Here is a 24,599-nt window from a genome sequence, read left to right as displayed (position 1 = left end):
AATTGGTGGCTGACTAAATACTTTTTTGCCCCACTGTACATACATGCTTAAAAATTCACAAACAGTGTTGTTAGGTGATGAAGATTATCTCATAGAACAAAATATATAAGATCTCCTAAGCCTGTGTTTCCAACAGACCTTATTTTTGGTGTGTATCCCCAACCCCCACCCGCCCCAAAAAATTAATTACATTAATTTCCCATAGGCTTTGTTCAGTGAACCATGGCGGAGTTAGTGCCGACAAAAATATCACATTACTATTTATCTTTATTCCAGTTATAATGTAACCTAATGCAGCGTACAGAATAATACAAATCGCAAAGACCATGTTGCGCTCTCTCTCCCTCGCTCTTCCCTCCACCCTCTCTCTCCCTCGCTCTTCCCTCCACCCTCTCTCTCCCTCGCTCTTCCCTCCACCCTCTCTCTCTCTCTCCCTCGCTCTTCCCTCCACCCTCCCTCTCTCTCTCTCCCTCGCTCTTCCCTCCACCCGCTCTCTCTCTCTCTCCCTCGCTCTTCCCTCCACCCACTCTCTCTCTCTCTCCCTCGCTCTTCCCTCCACCCACTCTCTCTCTCTCCCTCGCTCTACCCTCCACCCACTCTCTCTCTCTCCCTCGCTCTTCCCTCCACCCTCTCTCTCTCCCTCGCTCTTCCCTCCACCCTCTCTCTCTCTCTCTCCCCCTCGCTCTTCCCTCCACCTACTCTCTCTCTCTCCCTCGCTCTTCCCTCCACCCACTCTCTCTCTCTCTCCCTCGCTCGCTCTTCCCTCCACCCACTCTCTCTCTCTCTCCCTCGCTTTTCCCTCCACCCTCTCTCTCTCTCTCTCTCCCTCGCTCTTCCCTCCACCCTCTCTCTATCTCTCCCTCCATGTGATCAAACATTAATGTGGAGTGGGAATAGCTCAGTGTCTCCTGTCTATTTTCAGGCCCTGCTGCCAGTGCTGCTTCCAATCGTAGCCGTAAATCATTGGTTACATACATAAGCTCTCTCTTCTCTCGCTCTTCTCTCTCTCTTCTCTCCAGTTGAAATAAACAATAAACAAAAGACAAAACATCATCAACAAAAAACTATTACAAACTAACACTAAACACTCACAAAAGTTTCTAAATGATAAAGACATTTCAAGCGTTATATTATCAGCTATGTACAATGTTTTATCAATGTGAAAATTGTTGTAGTACGAATAGTAGGGGAAGATAAATAAACAAATACATATTGGTGGTATTTACAATGCTGTTTGTGCTCCGCTGGTTGCCCTTTTCTCATGGCAACGGGCCAAATCTTGCTGCTGTGATGGCACACTACGCTATTTCGCCCAACAGATATGGGAGTTAGTCAGTGTTTGATTTGTTTTCAATTTATTTGTGGGTCTGTTTGATTTGTGTGAAATATGTATCTCTAATGTGGTCATACATTTAGCAGGAGAATAGGAAGTGCATCTCAGTTCCACTTCATTCTGTGGGCAGTGTGCACATAGCTTGTCTTTTCTTGAGAGCCAGGTCTACCTACGGCGGCCTCTCTCAATAGCAAGGCTATGCTCACTGAGTCTGTATATAGTCAAGGATTTTTTTAAACTTTAGGTCAGTCACAGTGGTCCGGTATTCTGACACGGTGTACTCTCTGTTTAGGGCCAGATAGCATTCCAATTTGCTCCGTTTTTTTGGTTGATTCTTTCCAATCTGTCAAATAGTTATAATTTATCTTTCTCATAATTTGGCTAGGTCTAATTGTGTTGCTGTCCTGGGGCTTTGTGGGATCTGTTTGTGTTTATGAACAGAGTCCCAGATCAAGCTAACTGAGGGGACTCTTATCTAGTTTAATATTTCTGTAGGTGAGGGCTTAGTGGTAGAATGTGTGGGCATCGCTTCCTTTTAGGTGGTTGTAGAATTTAACAGCTCTTTTCCGATTTTGATAACTAGCGGGTACATTCCTAATTATACTCTGCATGCATTGTTAGGGGTTTTGGATTTGTACACAAATATATCTTTGGTGAATGGACCCCAGACCTCACAACCATGGAGGGCAATGGGTTCTATAACTGATTGAAGTATTTTTAGCCAGATCCTAATTAGGATGTTGAGTTCAATGTTTCTTTTGATGGCGTAGAAGGCTCTTCTTGCCTTGTCTCTTAGATCATTCACAACCTTGTGGAAGTTACCTGTGGTGTTGATGTTTAGGCCGAGGTAGGTATTCTTTGTGTTCTCTATGGCTATAGTTTCTAGGTACAATTTGTATTTGTTGTCTTCGCTACTGGAGCTTTTTTGGAACACCATTATTTTTGTCCGACTGAGTTTTACTGTCAGGGCCCAAGTCTGACAGAATCTGTGCAGAAGATCTAGATGATGCTTCTAGGTGACAGAAGCACCAGATAATCAGCAAACAGTAGACATTTGATTTCCAAGACCAGGTGCTGCAGACTGTTCTAGTGCCCTCGACAATTAATTGATATATACAGTATGTTGAATAGGGTGGGGCTCAAGCTGCATACCTATCTCACCCCATGGCCCTGTGGAAAAACATCTGTGTGTTTTTAACTACACACTTGTGTACATAGATTTTATATCACATGTTTTTCCTAATGGCAATGTCATATGTTTTTCCCTGAACACACTTCATCACTTTGTATAGCATATCCGAATGCCAAATTAAGTCAAAAGCTTTTTTTATTTTGTTTAGTTTTGTTTGCCAATACAGGTGTGCATAGTGTATACATGGTCTGTCGTATGGTATTTTAGTAAGAATACAATTTGACATTTGCTCAGGACATTGTTTTCACAGAGGAAATGTTGGAGTCTGCTGTTGATGATACTGCAGAGGATTTTTCCGAGATTGCAATTGACTCCTTGGTAATTATCGGGGTCAAATGTGTCTCCACTTTTGTGGATCGGGGTGATCAGACCTTGGTTCCAAATATTGGGGAAGACGCCATAGCTGAGGATAATGCTGAAGAGTTTAATAATAGCCTATTTGAATTTGTGGTCTGTATATTTTATCATTTTGTTTAGTATACCATCAATACCACAGGCTTTTTTTTTGGTGTGGAGGGTTTGCATGTTGTCCTGTAGTTCATTCAATGTAACTGGAGAATCCAGTGGGTTCTGGTAGTCTTTAATAGATGTTTCTAAGTTTTGTAAATTATCATGTACTGTATATGTTTTTGCTCTTGGTGCTTTGTTATATGATTGAAAAGGTTGGAGAAGTGGTTGATCCATACATCTCCATTTTGGATAGATAGCTCTTTGTGTTGTTGTTTGTTTAGTGTGTTCCAGTTTTCAATAAGTGAGCTGTTTCCTTACATGCTGTTTCCTAGCATGCTGTTCCTTTTTTCTTAGTGTATTTCTAGATTGTTTTACTGTTCGACCATAGTGAAGGCGTAAACTAAGGTTTTCTGGGTCTCTGTGTTTTTGTTTGGATAGGTTTCTAAATAAATGTGTTAAGTTTGTTGCATTCTTCATCAAACATTTCTCATTGTTGTTAGTTGTCTTAGGTTTTCTGCCTGAATTCAAATGTTGTATATTAGCTGATAGGTCAAACTTATAGTTCAGGCTTCCTACTGCTAAGTTTACACCTTCACTATTGCAGGGAAACATTTTGTCCAGGAAGTTGTCTAGGAGAAATTGGATTTGTAGTTGGACAATGTTTTTTTGGTAGGTTTCTACACTACCCTCCTTCCATCTATAGTGTTTCTTAATAGCATGCAGTTTGTTAGGATTCGATGCCTCGTGGTTGAGTATTGCTCTGTTCAAGTAGACTGTGATTTTGCTGTGATCTGATAGGGATGTCAGTGGGCTGACTTAAGACTCTGAGAGACTCTGGGTTGAGGTTGGTGATAAAGTAGTCAATAACACTGCCAAGAGATGAGCTACAGGTGAGGGCCCTGGCAGAGTGGTGCGAAGAAAATAACCTCTCCCTCAACGTCAACAAACGAAGGAGCTGATCGCGGACTTCAGGAAACAGTAGAGGGAGCACCCCCCTATCCACATCGACGGGACCACAGTGAAAAGGTGAAAAGCTTCATGTTCCTTGGCGTACACATCACTGACAATCTGAAATGGTCCACCCAGACAGACAGTGTGGTGAAGAAAGCTCAACAGCGCCTCTTCAACCTCAGGAGGCTGAAGAAATTTGGCTTTGCCCTTAAGACCCTCACAAACTTTTACAGATGCACCTTAGAAAGCATTCTGTTGGGCTGTATCACCACCTGGTACGCCAACTGCACCGCCCACAACCACAGGGCTCTCCAAAGGGTGGTGTGGTCTGCCCAACGCATCACAGAGGGCATACTGCCTGCCCTCCAGGGCACCTACAGCACCCAATGTCACAGAAAGACCAAAAATATAATCAAGGACATCAACCACCCAAGCCACGGCCTGTCCTCTCCACTATCATCCAGAAGGCGAGGTCAATACAGGTGCATCAAAGCTGGGACCGAGAGACTGAAAAACAGCTTCTATCTCAAGGGCTTCAGACTGTTAAATAGCCATCATGGAACACTGGTCACTTTAAAAATGGAACACTGGTCACTTTTATAATGGAACACTGGTACTTTAATAATCTTTGCATACTCTTTTACTCATTTCATATGTATGTCCTGTATTCTAGTTAATGCCTGTCCAACATTGCTCGTCCTAATATTTAGATATTTCTTAATTCCATTCTTTTATTTTTAGATTTGTGTGTATTGTTGTGAATTGTTAGATACTACTGCACTATTGGAACTAGGAACACAAGTATTTCACTACACCTGCAATAACATCTGCTAAGTATGTGTATGTGACCAATACAATTTGATTTCAATTGATTTGAAGTGTACCTACCGTAGGAGTCTCCTCGATGCCCACCGTTTACTAAGTACAGACCCAGTATGCGACATAGTTGTGACCTGTTTTTGTTAGTTATGATTTCATAGTTTTGTCTAGGGGGTCATATTGGGGAGGGGATGTTGTCACCTCCAGGTAGGTGTTTGTCCCCCTGTGTTCTGAGGATGTCAGGTTCTTGTCCAGTTCTGGAATTTAGGTCACCACAGACTAGTACTTGTGCCTGAGTCTGTGGTTGAGCTCTAGGGTGGAGAAGCTGTCTTCATTAAAGTATGGGGATTCTAGTGGGGGGATATAGGTAGCACACAGAGGACACTGTTCTCTGTCGAGATCATTTCCTTATTTATTTCTAACGAGATATAAAATGCTCATGATATGATAAATTGAATAGAGTGAGTTAGGTCTGATCAATACCAAATTAGCAAACCCCCTATTTTAAGTCCCTTCCCTGTTTCACTCCTGGTAGTTTGGTGGATGGGACTACCAGCTCACTGTAACCTAGAGGGCAGCTAGTGGGTCCATTTCATCTATACCATGTTTCTTGTAGGAATTTCCAATTTCTTTGGTGAAGTCTGGGTTTCTGCTCTTTAGGCCAACGGCAGATGACCTCAGACCTTATTACCTATATTCCAGCATGAGATGGTAAAAACTTTGTGTACCATAGTGTCCAGTGTTGTTATTCCCATAGTTTAGTTTCGGACCATTAGATTTGAGCAGAGCATCTGGTGAATGCCTCTTAGGTCCCAGGATGGGGCTTGCCTGCTCATGTCCTGGGCATATGTGTGGCTGTCATGTTGAGGTCCTTTCTGCACGGGTGGGGGGCAGGAGGGGCATAGGCCTGATCTGGGGGGCCTATATAGGGTGTGGTTGGGTTTGATTTGTGGGGTTGTCAACTGGTGGGGGTGTGGCTAGTGGTGCTGTGGTCTGGGTGTAGGTCCTCTGAGTGCAGGTCCGGGGGGAGTCCTGCAGGTCCAGGGGGAGTCCCGCAGGTCCAGGGGGAGTCCCGCAGGTCCAGGGGGAGTCTCGCAGGTCCAGGGGGAGTCTCGCAGGTCCAGGGGGAGTCCCGCAGGTCCGGGGGGAGTCCCGCAGGTCCGGGGGGAGTCTCGCAGGTCCGGGGGGAGTCTCGCAGGTCCGGGGGGAGTCTCGCAGGTCCGGGGGGAGTCTCGCAGGTCCGGGGGGAGTCTTGCAGGTCCGGGGGGAGTCCCGCAGGTCCAGGGGGAGTCTTGCAGGTCCGGGGGGAGTCTTGCAGGTCCGGGGGGAGTCTTGCAGGTCCGGGGGGAGTCTCGCAGGTCCGGGGGGAGTCCCGCAGGTACGGGGGGAGTCTTGCAGGTCCGGGGGGAGTCTCGCAGGTCCAGGGGGAGTCCCGCAGGTCCAGGGGGAGTCTTGCAGGTCCGGGGGGAGTCTTGCAGACCTGGTAGGGAGTCTCGCAGACCTGGTAGGGAGTCTCGCAGGTTTGGGCGGGGTGCTCAACACTCTGTTGCTCTTGTGTGAGTTGCTGGGGCTGCGGTTGAGTGCAATGTCTTTCAGGGTCCTGGCGAAGGTGGGGACCGTGACCTTGTAGAGGTGTACCTGGTCGTAGAGGCTGTCCAACTCTAGCGTGCAGTGATGGGCCAGGTAACATTTGGTGTTGACACACAGTCATGGGAAATGCTTGCATTCACCCCCTGTATGGTGGCCGGGTGAACGTCTTTTCGTGGTAGCAGGGTGTAGATGACCACGTGTGTAGGGGGAAAGTGGAAGAAGCTTTTTCAATCACTCCCTTGAGTGCTGTGGCCACCCTTTCCTGCTGGGCCCTCAGATAATTTGTGCCTGTGTGAATTATGGACACGCCGGGTATTTGGACACCACAGTTTAGCCACTTTCTGGGTGTGTTGTCAGGATGGCTATAAGGGGGTCTGACAGGGGGTGCTAGGAGGGGGGGTTGGATGGGGTGGTGCGTCCTGTCTTGTCTGTCCTGCATGTGGTGGGGGTCTGAAGTGGGCTGTTCTGTTGTCTTCTCTTGGGGGATGGCCAGCTCTCTTATGAGTTGTTCTCGCTGCCTCATTCTCTGCCCTCTCTCTCTCTTTCACACCTTTTCTGCTTCCGCTCTTGTTCTCATGTCCTCACTCGTGTTCTCATGCTCTCTCTCCCTCTCTATTTCTTATGTGTTCTCTCTATCCAGTCCCAGTTAGATGAACATAGGAGGAGAGGAGAACTGGGAGGACATGGGAGGAGAGGAGGAGGGAATGAAGAGCTCTCAATGATGCATGAAACTATTTTTTCCCTCTCTGATGAAGTTGACATTCCCCAGCCTGTTTATGAATAATAAGTGAAGGTAGTTCGTTATTTGTCACCTGAGTGTGCTCTGAGTGTTCTGGACCGATACATTTTAAGAGTTGGGACAACATGCAGTCAGTCGCGTGTGTGTGTGGGAGGGAGTGTGTGTGAGAGAGAGAGGGACGGGAAATGTGTGTTTTTTGGTTTTACTATCCTTGTGGGCACCAGAAGTCCTCACAAGGGTAGTAAAACATTTTGTCATTCCCCACAAAGAAAAAGGCTATTTTAGGCTATTTTAGGGGTAAAGTTTAGGGTGAGGGTGAGAAATTAGGGGTAGGAGTTTGGGGTTAAGGTTCAGACCTGGGATAACTATAGTTTGAACTATAATTTGTGGAGAAAAAAAAGAATCCAGGGGAACAACTATTTGAATAAGATCTGAGAAAGAAACTATTTAAAACAAATATTTGAATACAGATCTCAGGAAGTGACTACTTTTCTGAAACTTTGGATTGGCTGCCTTCAACTAGTGGCAGGGCTGTATCTGGAACTGCATGTTGAAGATAGGAATAGAATGAACAGAGCAACACAATATCCCATACTATTCCAATCTATCTGACAGTCATATTTGAAGAGTTTTGTTCCAAAATGCTATGTCCACACATTTTTTACATTTGTGATTTTTGATCAGAATGTATTTATTGCTTACGGGTAAATTCATGTGTGTGTAAAATATTATTGTTCTCAGATTCTTAATGCATGGATGTGTATTAAAATGGGTTTCGTTGCAAAATGCTATATATCCATTACTTAGCTGAAATGGAATGGAATGTTTGTATCCAGTATATTGACTTTGATGTGGTTGTCTCACCTAGCTATTTTATTCTTGTATATACACAGTGGCTTGCAAAAGTATTCACCCCCTTGGCATTTTTCCTATTTTGTTGCCTTACAACCTGGAATTAAAATAGATTTTTGGGGGGTTTGTATCATTTGATTTACACAACATGCCTGATACTTTGAAGATGCTAAATATTTTTTCTTGTGAAACAAACAAGAAATAATACAAAACAAACTGAAAACTTGAGCGTGCATAACTATTCACCCCCCAAAGTCAATACTTTGTAGAGACACCTTTTGCAGCAGTTACAGCTGCAGGTCTCCTGGGTTATGTCTCTATAAGCATGGCACATCTAACCACTGGGATTTTTGCCCATTCTTCAAAGCAAAACTGCTCCAGCTCCTTTAAGTTGGATGGGTTCCGCTGGTGTACAACAATATTTAAGTCATACCACAGATTCTCAAGTGTATTGAGGTCTGGGCTTTGTAAATGTTTCCCCTTAAACCACTCGAGTGTTGCTTTAGCAGAATGCTTAGGGTCATTGTCCTGCTGGAAGGTGAACCTTCGTCCCAGTCTCAAATCTCTGGAAAGACTGAAACAGGTTTCCCTCAAGGATTTCCCTGTATTTAGCACCATCCATCATTCCTTCAATTCTGACCAGTTTCCCAGTCCCTGCTGATGAAAAGCATCCCCACAGCATGATGGTGCCACCACCATGCTTCACCGCGGGGATGAGGATCTTGGGGTGATGAGAGATGTTGGACATAGTGTTTTCCTTGATGGCCAAAAAGCTCAATTTTAGTCTCATCTGACCAGTGTATCTTCTTCAATTTGTTTGGGGAGTCTCCCACATGCCTTTTGGCAAACACCAAACATGTTTGCCTTATTTTTTCTTTAAGCAATGGCTTTTTTTCTGGCCACTCTTCCGTAAAGCCCAGCTCTGTGGAGTGTATGGCTTGAAGTGGTCCTATGGACAGATACTCCAATCTCCGCTGTGGAGCTTTGCAGCTCCTTCAGGGTTATCTTTGGTATCTTTCATGCCTCTGATTAATGCCCTCCTTGCCTGGTCTGTGAGTTTTAGTGGGCGGCCCTCTCTTGGCAGGTTTGTTGTGGTGCCATATTCTTTCCAATTTTTATAATGAATTTAATCGTGCTCCGTGGGATGTTCAAAGTTTCGGATATTTTTTTTACAACCCCAACCCTGATCTCCAGAACTTTGTCCCTGACCTGTTTTGAGAGCTCCTTGATCTTCATGGTACCGCTTGCTTGGTGGTGCCCCTTGCTTAGTGGTGTTTCAGACTCTGGGGCTTTTCAGAACAGGTGTATATATACTGAGATCACGTGACACTTAGATTGCACACAGGTGGACTTTATTTAACTAATTATGTGACTTCTGAAGGTAATTGGTTGCACCAGATCTTATTTAGCAAAGGGGGTGAACACATATGCACGCACCAATTTTCAGTTGTTTACATTTTTTTTGTTTTAAACAAGTAATTTTAAAAATTTCACTTCACCAATTTGACCTATTTTATGTTTTACATTACATGAAATCCAAATAAAAATACATATAAATTACAGGTTGTAATGCAAAAAAATAGGAAAAACGCCAAGGGGGGATGAAAACTTTTGCAAGTCACTGTATATATTTATTTATTATCCAAATGGTAGTTAAAGTCTTGTCTCATCGCTGTAACTCCCGTACGGACTCCGAAGAGGTGAAGGTTGAGAGCCGTGCGTCCTCCGAAACACAACCCAGCCAAGCCACACTGCTTCTTGACACAATGCCCTCTTAACCCGGAAGCCAGCCGCACCAATGTGTCGGAGGAAACACCATACACCTGGCGATCATGTCAGCGTGCATTGCGCCCGGCCCACCACAGGAGTCGCTAGAGTGCGATGGGACAAGAACATCCCTGCCGGCTAAACCCTCCCCTAACCCGGACGACGCTGGGCCAATTGTGCGCCGCCCCGTGAGACTCCCAGTCCCGGCCGGCTGCGACAGAGCCTGGACTCGAACCAGGCTAGTGGCACAGCCTTAAACCGCTACGCCACTTGGGAGGCCCACCTAGCTATGAATGCACTAACTGTAAGTCGCTCTGGAAAAGAGCATCTGCGAAATGACTGAAAACCAAACTTAAATAATTTATTTACAGATCTCATATTACTGTATTGATAAAAAATACAATAATATTGATGTCACAAATGTATCATTTGTACATTTCTCTAAAAATGTTTTGCTATTTGTTACATTTGACTGTGTACAATCTAGCAGTCTTACTTCTCTGTGAGTGAACCGGATATATAACATTTTGCAGCAAAACATGATTATTTGTCTCTCTGAAATGAAACCATAAAGTGATAGATTTTCAACAAATATGTCTTCTCATCGAACAACCCTATTCCATGAAAAAAAACTGTTAACATTAAAAGCTAATTTACCAATATTTCTGAACATTGATATATAACATTTTGGAATTAAATTCTTCACTTGATCTACACACAATACTGCCATGCCCTGATCTGTGCTCGTCTCCACCCCCTCCAGGTGTCGCCCATCTTCCCCACTTATCCTCTGGGTATTTATACCCGTGTTTTCTGTCTGTCTGGGGCAGGTCGTCTTGTTTGTCAAGCTTACCAGCGTTTTGTCCTGTCAACTCCCGTCTTTTCCCAGCCTCTCTCGTGACCCTGTATCCGCCTGCCTGACCACTCTGCCTGACCCTGAGCCTGCCTGCCATCCTGTACCTTTGCTCCTACTCTGGATTATCGACCCCTGCCTGCCTTGACTTGTCATTTGCCTGCCCCTGTTGTTACAATAAACATTATGTCACACAGTCTGCACTTGGGTCTTACCTTGATACCTGATACAATACATTTATAGCTGAACATTTTGTGAATGTTCATTCTCCTGAATGTCCATCGCCTCAGGTTTACATAATTAAGTCAAACCAATTATATTTTGTACAGATAAGTGTTCTTGTTTCAAACTCACACTTTACCATCTTTAAAGGGATAGTTTACTCAGAATACAAACGAACATGATTTTCAATCTACCTTGGCTGTATTTGATTCAAGAAGGCAGTTTTGGGATATTTACTTTCCTTTCAAGACTTAGACATATTTTGTTACTGTTACTGTAGCATTCTCAGTGACACTTAACATTACACTTATTGTGCCTGTGTAATAAAAGTGTACTTACTTTTGGAGAAAACATTTTATTAGCATGTTGTTACATAATACTTTGGTAATAGCATTTTGATTGCCTAGCAATGAGCTGAGAGTTTTTGTAACTGCTGTTGATAAAGTAGGGGTATAGCTTTAAACCACTAAAGTGCATTATGGGTAACGTAGTAAGTTAACTTTAGTTTGATGCTATTGTGGTGGTGGCTAAGCTGCAGCCGAACTGTGCGCCACTCTCTTTTTGCTCCGCTAGCCCAGTATTTTATTTTGCCACATGGTCTACAAGTTTAATAAATATGTCAACTACTTCAGAGGAATTCCAGACTAACTCATCATTAGCAGCGGATAAGATCCCCAAATGTCGGAATTACCCCAGAGCATCCGTAAATTGCTCTGGCCCTGGAGCTAGCAAGTGAAGGCTCCCCTGAGCTGCCCGACTACAGTCTGGAGGCGAGACAGGAAAGGTAACACTGCTGCACAGGAATAGTTCTTCATTACACTTACGTAATAACATTATTATGCAATTATAAAGACATTTCAAAGTCCTACGTAACAACAATGTTGCAATTGTTATAATCAAAGAGTTACTACACATTTTTTTTAAACATGGTGAACATCACTTGAATGATCTACCTTTGTAGTAGTACATAGATTATTGCAATTCCTAAAGAAAAATATTTTTTAAAGTCACTTCAATGCTATTATCCATCAATCACATTTATTTATAAAGCCCTTTTTACATCAGCCGATGTCACAAAGTGCTATACAGAAACCACTTTGACACCAAGTATGGCTGGTGTCAAGTGTTACTCTATTACCTTATGTCACACATTACGTGTTGTATGGCATTGAAGCTCGTCTGTAGGTTTGTTAAAACAGTGTCCAAAGAAGGGCCAGAAGTATACAGAATGGTGTCATCTGTGTGGATCAGAGAATCACCAGCAGCAAGAGCGACATCATTGATGTATACAGAGAAAAGAGTCGGTCCAAGAATTGAACCATGTGGCACTCCCATAGAGACTGCCAGAGGTCCGGACAACAGGCCCTCCGATTTAACACATTGAAGTCTGAGAAGTAGTTGGTGAGCCAGGCATAGCAGTCATTTGAGAAACGAAGGCTGTTGAGTCTGTCGATAAGAATGTGGTGATTGACAGAGTCGAAAGCCTTGGCCAGGTCGATGAAGACGACTGCACAGTATTGTTTTTTATCGATGGTGGTTATGATATCGTTTAGAACCTTGAGCGTGGCTGAGGTGCACCCATGACTCGCTCTGAAACCAGATTGCATATCGGAGAAGGTACGGTGGAATTTGAAATGGTCGGTGATCTGTTTGTTAACTTGGCTTTCAAAAACTTTCGAAAGGCAGGGTAGGATAGATATAGGTCTATAATAGTTTGGGTCTAGAGTGTTACCCCCTTTGAAGACGGGGATGACCGCGGCAGCTTTCCAAACTTACCAGAACAACTGCCATGCAGTGCTGCTGGTGGTAACAATATATCTAATGTATAGTTTGTTGAAAAATTCAACAGGAAGAAGAAAAAATAAGGGAGATGTTTTGAGGACAACTCACTGTTCAGGTGAGTTTATATCCTCCAGAGGACCTCTGTTTATTCTGGAAGGGTCCATGGAGCCCCACTGCGCCTGAGGCTTCTGCTCAAGATGATTCTTCAGTATCGATTTCTCCCCCTCTGCAAAGACACGGAGAGATAGCATAATGTTACAGTCTGCTTGCTGTGCCACAAAATGATTTCCTATATTGTGCACTACCTTTGACCAAGGCCCGATAGGACTCCAAAAGTCATGCTTTGACATTGGAATTCAACGTTTGGGGTCATGTGGGAACTGCAGTGGGGTCACCAAAATGTACACACAAAAAATTTGATTGCAGATTATTGTAAGTGAGAATATACAAACGTTTCTGAGAAAGATAAGTTGAAAAATTAAATGTTGAGTAAATGTATTTATTGGTTTAATGAAATGATAATGAATTGAAGGTTATTTGTTGATGTAAAATCAAAATGTACAGATTTGAAGGTTGTGCCATTAGATTTGGAGTGTGGTCTGGTCTTGAGATATTCTTGCAAAAAGTTGGAATACCACTGCTATATACATCACTGAATAGGATGCCATTTGGGATGCCCCCACTGTATATATCCTCTCTCCTTAGTTCAGATAAAAACACCTGAGACGCTAAGGCCACTGAAGGATGTCATGCCATCTGACACTGTATCATTACACAATGCATGTCAAGCACTCTCTCAAAAAAAATGCTAAGTATGAAAATATTGACACAAGACTTTAGAAATCTTAATGTGTTCTGTTACAGCTCACATGTTATGATACGATATCTGTTGACAATAACATAAAAGGGCCAAACAAACAAAAACACTTCTGTTCCATGTGTTCAACACATGCTGGTAGCATAGTTAGTGACAGTGAGAGAGAGCGAGAGCGAGAGAGAGAGAAAAATCAGCGATACAGAGAGAGAAAGAGAGAGTGAGAGAAAGAGAGAGAAAGAGAGAGAAGCAAGAGTGAGATGAATAGAAAGAAATGAGGAGAGATAAGAGACGGCGAGAGATATGGAGAGAGAGAGAGAGAGAGAGAGACTGCCGTGCTTCATGATGTTGTGGGAAATATTTCAGTCCAGGGGGGAACAGAGTCATCACCGTCGGAGACAGACAGAGAGTGTGAACACGGTTGGAATCAAAGTCAACAGCCTTATCAGTCTTTCAAACAGCACCTGGAGAGGCCCAAAATTATCCCCTTTTGCGTCAATTTATTCCTTTTCAGTTGTCCCAGATTTTAACCTCTTAGGATAACATTAACCTGATTTGAAGATCACACCAAGGCATTGTGTCCTCAATATGCATCTAAAGAGGAGGTGGAAACTATTTTGATAAAAATAACTTCCCTCTGATGGAAGAAAGATGCCTCCTTGTACTTCTTTTCTCTTAGAAAAGGCTACTGGAGCGGATAGTATAATGGATTCATATGGACTTGGTTGCATATGAGCGATTCACTGTATATTCCTGTTGAAATAAAATAATGCAAAACCCACCTCTGAAAAAAGTGTCGGTGGGACGATGTCAAAGTGCAATTTACTGTGAAAAGTCACTACCTCCTGAGCAATAACCTTGTTCTGTGTTATTCTCCAGAGCCTCTATGGCATCCATAGATTCCTCAATTGTCAGACCAAACTCTGCCGTGTTCAACTGTGGGAATTCAACTGAGGGAATTCCTATTATGGGTGCCATGGTCCTTGTGTCAGTCAATCCCACCGCTCAACCACCACCAGGCCACACCATGTGCTGATGAATATTCATGATCTCCGGAAAGTGTTGCCCGTGCTTAGTTGTGATTGTAATCTCTGCTGACACTGTGTCGTACTCACAACAGCCACTCATTCACAGCGTTTAGTCCAGGAAGTCTCATGAATACTGATGGCTGCAGTTAGAGGAGTGATGAGGATTCTCAGGCAGAGATATGGATGTGGTGGATTGCTCTATGAAGTGGCTGAATCCTTATGGCGAATATACTGACCCATTATACGTCTGTCACCCTGCATTCTGAACAGAAGCTTATCATTGAATAATCAGCAAACTTGGTGTTGGGTTACTGTAGTTCTGAACTACTAGAGGCACTGTGGTGTAGTTGTCATCAATATATCAGAATCAAATGAAATATTATTTGTCACATGCCGATCACAACTTTACCTTGAAATGCTTACCTATGAGTCCTTTCACAACAATGCAGTGTAAAATATTTTTTAAATAGTAACAATAACAAGGCTATATACAAGGAGTACCGGTACTGAGTCAATGTGCAGGGTACAAGGTAGTTGAGGTAATTAAGGTAATATGTACATGTAGTTAGGGGTAAAAGGGACTAGGCAATCAGGATAGATAATAAATAGAGTACCAGCATTGAAAACAGTTGAAGTCGGAAGTTTACATACACTTAGGTTGGAGTCAATAAAACTTGTTTTTCAACCACGCCACAAATGTCTTGTTAACAAACTATAGTTTTGGCAAGTCGGTTAGGACATCTACTTTGTGCATGACACAATAATTTTTTCCAACAACTGTTTACAGATTATTTCACTTATAATTTACTGTATCACAATTCCAGTGGGTCAGAAGTTAACATACACTAAGTTGACTGTGCCTTTAAACAGCTTGGAAAATTCCATAAAATGATGTCATGGATTCAGAAGCTTCTGATAGGCTAATTGACATCATTTGAGTCAATTGGAGATGTACCTGTGGATGTATTTCAAGGCCTACCTTCAAATTCAGTGCCTCTTTGCTTGACATCATGGGAAAATCTAAATAAATAAGCCAAGACTTCAGAAAAAAATTGTAGACCTCCACAAGTGTGGTTCATCCTTAGGAGCGATTTACAAATGCCTGAAGGTACCACGTTCATCTGTACAAACAAGAGTATGCAAGTACGAACACCATGGGACCACACAGCTGTCATACCGCTCAGGAGGGAGACGCATTCTGTCTCCTAGAGATGTATGTACTTTGGTGTGAAAAGTGCAAATCAGACCAGACCAACAGCAAAGGACCTTGTGAAGATGCTGGAGGAAATAGGTACAAAAGTATCAATATCCACAGTAAAACGAGTCCAATATCAACATAACCTGAAAGGCCGCTCAGCAAGGAAGAAGCCACTGCTCCAAAACTGCCATAATAAAGCCAGACTCCGGTTTGCAACTGCACGTGGGGACAAATATCGTACTTTTTAGAGAAATGTGGTCTGATGAAACAAAAATAGAACTGTTTGGCCATCATAACCATCGTTATGTTTGGAGGAAAAAGGGGGATGCTTGCAAGCCGAAGAACACCATCCCGACTGTGAAGCACGGAGTGGCAGCATCATGTTGTGGGGGTGCTTTGCTGCAGGAGGGACTGTTGCACTTCACAAAATAAAGGCATCATGAGGGAGGAAAATTACGTGGATATATTGAATCAACATCTCAAGACATCAGTCAGGAAGTTAAAGCTTGGTTGCAAATCGATCTTCCAAAAAGGAGAATGACCCCATGCATACTTCCAAACTTGTGGCAAAATGGCTTAAGGAAAACAAAGTCAAGCTATTGGAATGGCCATCACAAAGCCCTGAACTCAATCCTATGGAACATTTGTGGGCAGAACTGAAAAAGCGTGTGCGAGCAAGGAGGCCTACAAACCTGACTCAGTTACACCAGCTCTGTGTCACGACTCCCACCGAAGGTGGCTCCCCTGCCTGTTTGGGCGGCGCTCTGCGGTCATCGTCGCCGGTCTAGTAGCTGCCACGATCCCTTTTACCTTTACTGTTTGGGTCCTGTGTTTGGGCCGGTCAGTTTTATGCGCCTAGTGTTTTGGCGTGACCGTTTGTACCGGAATAAAATACAATTGTCCGAACCCTCTGCTCTCTGCGCCTGACTCCAACCTACTACTCCTAGAAGACGTGACAGAATCCCGCACCATTGAATGGAGTCAGGAGCAGCTGCACCTCCTCTCCCATCTAGCGAGTTCTCCATCATACGGCCATTCTCCACCGTATCGGGTCAGCAATGGACCAGGTGAGGGAGAGGATGGACCGATGGGAGAGGAGTGGCCTCCCTACCTCACCCCCAGCTCCTCTTCCGCCAGCACCACCTACCCCTCCTCCGGCGTCCGGATCCGGTGCCCTGTGTCTGGCGCTCCCCATGGAGTACGATGGAACGGTGGCTGGGTGCCAGGGGTTCCTACTACAGTTGAAGCTGTACCTGGCTACCGTTCGTCCGACTCCCTCAGGGGAGGAGAGTGGGAGCGCCCTCGTCTCTTGTCTGACGGGTCGAGCCCTGGAGTGGGCCAACGCAGTGTGGAATGGCCCAGACTCGGCAAGGGATCACTACCCCGAGTTCACCTGCCGGTTCAGGGCTGTGTTCGGCTGTTTCACCTGCAACAGGAGACGAGGACTTTGCGCTGGAGTTCTGGACCTTGGCCGCCGGGGCGGGGTGGAACGACAGATTGACCACTATTGCTGTAGCCTCCGGGAGGACGTCCGCAGGGAGCTAGCTTGTCGGGATACCACCCTCTCCCTCGACGAACTTCTTGACATTTCCATCCGACTGGACAACCTGCTGGCTGCCCGCGGGCGTCCAGAATGGGCCCTGTTGGTTCCACCTCCAGGTCCTCCCGCTCCAATCCCCATGGAGTTAGGGGGGCGGCATCGAGGGGGACCCGGAGGATGCTCCTCCTGCACCAGCTGTGGTCGGGGAGGACACATTGCCGATCGGTGCTGGAGGAGCTTGTCTGGGAGTAGGGATGGTAGGCAGAGCACTCCTCGTTCACCCCATTTGAGTCAGGAGTTGTCTCCCTCTCTACAGCATAAGGCGCTAGTCGATTCAGGTGCAGCTGGGAACTTTATGGATCGTGGGATTCCCCTGGTGTCGTTAGACCAACCTTTCCTCGTGCACTCCTTAGACAGCCGACCATTAGGGTAATGGCTGGTCGGGGATGCCACGGTTCCACTGGACATGGTAATGCAGGGGGATCATAAGGAGCGGATTAGTCTCTTCCTTATTGATTCACCTGCGTTTCCAGTGGTGCTGGGGATTCCCTGGCTGGCTAATCACAATCCTGAGATTTCATGGAGACAGGAGGCTCTCAGAGGGTGGTCAGAGGAGTGTTCAGGCAGGTGCATAGGAGTTTCTATCGGTGCGACGACGGTGGAGAGTCCAGACCAGGTTTCCACTGAATATGCCGATTTGGCTATCGCCTTCTGTAAGAAGAGGGCGACCCAATTACCATCTCATCGATGAGGGGATTGCGCAATAAACCTCCTGGTAAACGCTGCACTTTCCAGGAGTCACATGTACCCGTTGTCCCAGGAGGAGACAGTTGCTATGGAGACATACGTCACTGAATCTCTGGGACAGGGGTACATTCGGCCCTCCATGTCAACCGTCTCCTCAAGCTTCTTTTATTGTGAAGAAAGAGGGAGGTCTGCGTCCGTGCATTGATTATGGAGGTCTAAATTCCATCACAGTGGGGTTTAATTACCCGCTACCTCTCATCGCCACGGCGGTGGAATCATTTCACGGGGTGCGTTTCGTAACAAAACTGGACCTTAGGAGTGCGTATAATTTGGTGCGTATCCGGGAGGGAGATGAGTGGAAGACATTATGAGTACCTCGTCATGCCGTCATGCTCGTCATGCCGTATGGGTTGAAGAATGCTCCAGCCGTTTTCCAATCTTTCGTAGATGAGATTCTCAGAGACCTGCCAAAGGGCAGGGTGTGGTAGTGTATATCGATGATATACTGATCTACTCTGCCACACGCACGTGCACGCGTCTCTGGTGCGTAGGGTACTTGGGCGACTGCTGGAGCATGACCTGTACGTCAATGCTGAGAAATGTGTGTTCTCCAAAGAAGCCGTTTCCTTCCTGGGTTATCGCATTTCCACCTCTAGAGTGGTGATGGAGTGTGACCGCGTTACAGCCGTGCGTAATTGGCCGACTCAGACCACGGTAAAGGAGGTGCAGCGGTTTTTAGGGTTTGCCAATTATTACCGGAGGTTTATCCGGGGTTTTGGTCAGGTGGCTGCTCCCATTACCTCACTGCTGAAGGGGGGGCCGGCGCGATTGCGCTGGTCAGCAGAGGCGGGCAGAGCTTTCAGTCGCCTGAAGGAGCTGTTCACCGACGCTCCCGTGCTGGCTCTTCCGGACCCCTCTTTGGCATTCATAGTGGAGGTGGACGCATCCGAGGCTGGGGTGGGAGCCATGCTATCACAGCGCTCTGGCACGCCACCAAAGCTCTGTCCCTGCGCTTTCTTCTCGAGGAAGCTCGGTCCGGCGGAGCGGAACTATGACGTGGGGACCGGGAGTTGTTAGCTGTTGTCAAGGCTCTGAAGGTGTGGAGACATTGGCTTGAGGGGGCCAAACACCCTTTCCTCATCTGGACTGACCATCGTAATCTCGAGTATATCCGCGCAGCGAGGAGATTGATTCCGTGTCAGGCCAGGTGGGCCATTTTTTTTTTACCCGATTTCGTTTTACGATTTCCTATCGGCCAGGCTCACCCAATACGAAGGCCGATGCGCTGTCCCGCCTATATGACACCGAGGAGCGGCCCGTCGATCCGACTCCCATCCTCCCAGCTTCATGTCTGGTAGCACCGGTGGTATGGGAGGTGGACGCGGAGATCGAGCGGGCGTTACAGTTGGAACCTGCACCCCCTCGGTGTCCAGCAGGTGTTCAGTACGTGCCGCTTGGTGTCCGTGATCGGTTGATTCGATGGGCCCATACACTACCCTCTTCGGGTCATCCTGGTATCGAGAGGACAGTGCCGAGTCTTAGGGGGAGGTACTGGTGGCCCATTTTGGTCAAGGACGTGAGGTTTTATGTCTCCTCCTGCTCGGTGTGCGCTCAGAGCAAGGCTCCTCGACACCTGCGTAGAGGGAAGTTACAACCCCTCCCTGTTCCACAATGGCCGTGGTCGCATTTGTCGGTGGATTTTCTCACCGACCTTCCCCCGTCTCAGGGAAACACCACAATCCTGGTCGTTGTGGATCGGTTTTCTAAGTCCTGCCGTCTCATCCCGTTGCCCGGTCTCCCTACGGCCCTAAAGACTGCGGAGGCTCTGTTTACCCATGTCTTCCGGCACTACGGGGTGCCTGAGGACATCGTTTCTGATCGAGGTCCCCAGTTCACGTCCAGAGTTTGGTGGGCGTTCATGGAACGGCTGGGGGTCTCGGTCAACCTGACCTCGGGTTTCCATGGGCAGGTGGAGAGAGTGAACCAGGATGTGGGTAGGTTTCTGCGGTCGTATTGCCGGGACCGGGCCTGGTGAATGGGCGAGGTACGTCCCATGGGTGGAGGTGGCTCAGAATTCCCTCCGCCACTCCTCTACAAACATGTCACCGTTCCAGTGCGTGTTGGGCTACCAGCCGGTCCTGGCTCCGTGGTATCAGAGCCAGACCGAGGCACCTGCTGTGGAGGAATGGGTGCAGCGCTCGAAGGACACCTGGAGAGCCATCCAGGAATCATTAAAACAAGCTATTGGACAGCAGAAGAGCGCTGACCAGCACCGTAGTGAGGCCCCCGTGTTTGCACCGGGGGACCGGGTCTGGCCGGTCAGTCTTATGCGCCTAGTGTTTTGGAGTGACCGTTTGTACAGGAATAAAATAGGATTGTCCGAACCCTCTGCACCTGACTCCAACCCACTACTCCTAGAAGACCTGACACTCTGTCAGGAGCAATGGGCCAAAATGCACCCAACTTATTGTGGGAAGCTTGTGGAAGGCTGCCCGAAACGTTTGACCCAAGTTAAACAATTTAAAGGCAATGCTACTAAATACTAATTGAGTGTATGTAAACTTCTGACCCACTGGAAATGTGATGAAAGAAATAAAAGCTGAAATAAATCATTCTCCCTGCTATTATTCTGACATTTCACATTCTTAAAATAAAGTGGTGATCCTAACTGACCTAAAACAGGGATTTTTTACTCTGATTAAATGTCAGGAATTGTGAAAACTGAGTTTAAATGTATTTGGCTAAGGTGTATGTAAACTTACAACTTCAACTGTGTGTGAAGGTGTGTCTATGTGTGAGTGTGTGTGTATGTGGCATCAATATGCATGTGTGTTTTGTGTATGAAGTGTATGAAGTGTGAGTGTGTGGGTAGAGTCCAGTGAGTGTGCATAGAGCGAGTGCAAGAGAGTCAGTACAAAAGTCTGTTCAATGCAAATAGTCCGGGTAGCCATTTGATTAACTGTTCAGTAGTCTTATGGATTGGGGGTAGAAGCTGTTAAGAAGCCTTTTGGACCTAGACTTGGCACCCAGGTACCGGTTGCCGTGAGGCAGCAGAGAGAACAGTCTATGACTAGGGTGGCTGGAGTCTTTGGCAATGTTTAGGGCCTTCCTATGACACCGTCTAGTATAGAGGTCATGGATGGCAGGAAGCTTGGCCCCAGTGATGTACTGGGCCATACGCACTACCCTCTGTAAAGCCTCGGGGTCAGATGCCGAGCAGTTGCCATATCAGGCGGTGATGCAACCAGTCAGGCAGGATGCTCTCGATGGTGCAGCTGTAGAACTGTTTGAGGATCTGAGGTCCCATGACAATTATTTTTATCCTCCTGAGGGGGAAGAGGTGTTGTCGTGTCCTATTCACGACTGTGTTGTCATGTACACCATAATAGATCCTTAGTGATGTGGACACCGAGGAACCTGAAGCTCTCAGACACACTGATAGTAGTACGGTATCATAGTTAGCAGACAAGAAACTGGAGTAACAATTAAAACTTGCTGTATGTACTGTATGAGGTGGAGAGATAGTGTTCAACTCTTCAGAGAATCGTGTAGACAGTGAGTGAGTCAGCAGCAGTCCAGGCTGACAGAGGTGTGTCTGTTTAAATGTGGGAGGTAATGCTGTAGAAGTGTATACATAAGTAGCAGCGGTCTGTCACCTTTGCCGTCGGTAAAGTTGCGTATGCTGAGGATGTTGTTGACGTCGCCGTAGTGGTTCTGCTTGATGTACGGGGTCTTCTCTGGGGTGTCCTGCAGCTGCATGGTCACCTCCTCCAGTTCCTTATCCAACTGCACAGACACATTGTGTTAAAAGGGGCTAAGTGGTTAAAATAGTGTTTAAGGGGTTAAAATAGTGTTAAATTGTTAAAATAGAGTTGTTAAACAGTGATAGGAAAATAGCAGCAAGGAAACATTTTCTACTCAACTCCATTGTACTTCTAGAGTGGCTCTAGGAACAACTAAAAGGGTATTTTAACCTGTGTGTCGTGATCGTGTTTGGTGTGGGGGGACAAAATCAATTTGCGCGCGGCCAGTTTGTGTACGGTGTGACCTCTGTTACTCTCACCAATGAAAAATACCATACTTTAGATACAATAAATCCTAAAAAAACAGGGTGTCAATCTGGTCACAATGATCTTCACCAACAGGGCCAGGAGTTTTTTCTGACCATGTAAAGTTGACAAGCGAAAGTTCTGGGTACTAAATGTAGGTAACAGGTCAGGTCATGTGGTGGGGAATGACTCCTTGCCATCTTCATAAAACATGACGTGACACAAGACAACATCACCATGACGTCACCTCTGTTATCTTCATGCGGAGGCGGTGGTTGTCGGTCTGCAGGCCGTCCAGTCTGGACGTGTTGGCCTGGTTCACACTCGTCACTGACGTGGACATCTTGGAGTCCTCTTTCTTCTGGTTCGTATTGAACTTTAACCTCCGATTCTGAGTAGCAGCGTCCGGATTGGTCCTCATCGTGATGAACTGCAAGTTGTTATAATAAAGGAGAGTGGCTTAGAAGGACAGGTTAAAGTGTCACATCTCATTCCTCACCTGGTATCATGTTACACTTACTCACTCACATTTGAATGTTTTAAATACAAGGGAAAGTAGTTCATATAATCATTAACATTATACTTTCTGAGAGTACTCTTAGAGTGGTTGAATCTATACTGAACAAATATATAAACGCAAAATGCAACAATTTCAATGATTTTACTGAGTTACAGTTCATGTAAGGAAATCATTAGGCCCTAATTTATGGATTTCACATGACTGGGCAGGGGCACAGAGCTGGGTGGGAGCACACCCACTAGGGAGCCATTCCCAGCCAAACAGAATGAGTTTTTCCCCACACAGAGCTGGGTGGGAGCACACCCACTAGGGAGCCATTCCCAGCCAAACAGAATGAGTTTTTCCCCACACAGATCTGGGTGGGAGCACACCCACTAGGGAGCCATTCCCAGCCAAACATAATTTGTTTTTCCCCACACAGATCTGGGTGGGAGCACACCCACTAGGGAGCCATTCCCAGCCAAACAGAATGAGTTTTTCCCCACACAGATCTGGGTGGGAGCACACCCAGTAGGGAGCCATTCCCAGCCAAACAGAATGAGTTTTTCCCCACACAGATCTGGGTGGGAGCACACCCACTAGGGAGCCATTCCCAGCCAAACATCATTTGTTTTTCCCCACACAGATCTGGGTGGGAGCACACCCACTAGGGAGCCATTCCCAGCCAAACAGAATGAGTTTTTCCCCACACAGATCTGGGTGGGAGCACACCCAGTAGGGAGCCATTCCCAGCCAAACAGAATGAGCTTTTCCCCACAAAAGAGCTCTGGTATCAGACGATCCCACACACTCTCTCAAAACTTGAGAAATCTGTGGCATTGTGTTGTGTGACAAAACTGCACATATTAAAGTGGCCTTTTATTGTCCCGAGCACAAGATGCACCTGTGTAATGATCATGCTGTTTAATCTGATTCTTTATATACCAACAGGGATGTAAACACATTTGTGCACAACATTTGAGAGAAATAAGTTTATGCGTATGGAACATTTCTGGAATGTTTTATTTCAGCTCATGAAACATGGGACCAACACTTTGCATGTTGCATTTATATTTTTGCTCAGTATAGTTTGTTCTACAGTTCATGCCCCTTGGATGGACAGGAAGTGACACTACTATTTCCTGTTGTCCTTACCTTTGGCACAAACACCAGACAGAGAGTGATCGTGCTGCAGAAGATGATGACCAGAGCCACGATGCAGAACTGCACATTGGGCTGGTCTCGCGTGAGGAAGGATACAGCCGCCCCGATGATACACATGATGCCCACATTGTACACACTCATCCCGATGTACTTGCTGTCATTCAGGGCCGGGATGCTCACATTCCTCGTCTCCCAGGCCAGGAAACAGCCAAACAACTGGAGGAGAAGGGAGAGGATAGGATGGAAGGGTTGGAATAGAGAAGAGGAGAGGAGAGGAGAAAAGGGGAGAAGAGGAAAGAGAGGAGAATAGGACAGTAGGATGAGAGGAGAGAAACAGGAAAGTCAGAAGAAAGGGGAGGAGAAAGCAGGAGGAGAGGAGAGAAGAATAGGAGAGGAGGAGAAGGCAGGAGGAGAGGAGAGAAGAATAGGAGAGGAGGAGAGGAGAGAAGAATAGGATAGGAGAGGAGGAGAAGGCAGGAGGAGAGGAGAGGAGAGAAGAATAGGAGAGGAGGAGAAGGCAGGAGGAGAGGAGAGAAGAATAGGAGAGGAGAGGAGGAGAAGGCAGGAGGAGGGGAGAGAAGAATAGGAGAGGAGGAGAGGAGAGAAGAATAGGAGAGGAGGAGAAGGCAGGAGGAGAGGAGAGAAGAATAGGAGAGGAGAGGAGGAGAGGAGAGAAGAATAGGAGAGGAGAGGAGAGGAGGAGAAGGCAGGAGGAGGGGAGAGAAGAATAGGAGAGGAGGAGAAGGCAGGGGGAGAGGAGAGAAGAATAGGATAGGAGAGGAGGAGAAGGCAGGAGGAGGGGAGAGAAGAATAGGAGAGGAGGAGAAGGCAGGAGGATAGGAGAGGAGAAGGCAGGAGGAGAGGAGAGAAGAATAGGAGACGAGGAGAAGGCAGGAGGAGAGGAGAGGAGGAGAAGGCAGGAGGAGAGGAGAGAAGAATAGGATAGGAGGAGAGGAGGAGAGGAGAGAAGACTAGGATAGGAGAGGACGAGAAGGCAGGAGGAGAGGAGA

At 46.1% G+C, this 24,599-nt stretch overlaps 1 protein-coding gene across 1 annotated transcript in view; it reads right to left on the bottom strand.

Moving 5' to 3' along the window:
* Positions 1–24,599, bottom strand: part of LOC139392373 (gamma-aminobutyric acid type B receptor subunit 2-like) — a 354,915-nt gene that overhangs the window by 13,558 nt on the left and 316,758 nt on the right. The window contains exons 15-18 of the mRNA XM_071140323.1: positions 23,581–23,805; positions 22,174–22,356; positions 21,534–21,663; positions 12,659–12,776 (exon numbers count right to left, since the gene is read on the bottom strand). Of these exons, the coding sequence (XP_070996424.1) occupies positions 12,659–12,776; positions 21,534–21,663; positions 22,174–22,356; positions 23,581–23,805 (656 nt within the window). The remainder of the gene's footprint in view (positions 1–12,658; positions 12,777–21,533; positions 21,664–22,173; positions 22,357–23,580; positions 23,806–24,599) is intronic.

The sequence above is a fragment of the Oncorhynchus clarkii genome, chromosome 32 (assembly GCF_045791955.1).
Source record: "Oncorhynchus clarkii lewisi isolate Uvic-CL-2024 chromosome 32, UVic_Ocla_1.0, whole genome shotgun sequence".
Lineage (NCBI taxonomy): Eukaryota > Metazoa > Chordata > Actinopteri > Salmoniformes > Salmonidae > Oncorhynchus > Oncorhynchus clarkii.
This window is presented reverse-complemented; position numbering and strand designations above follow the sequence as displayed.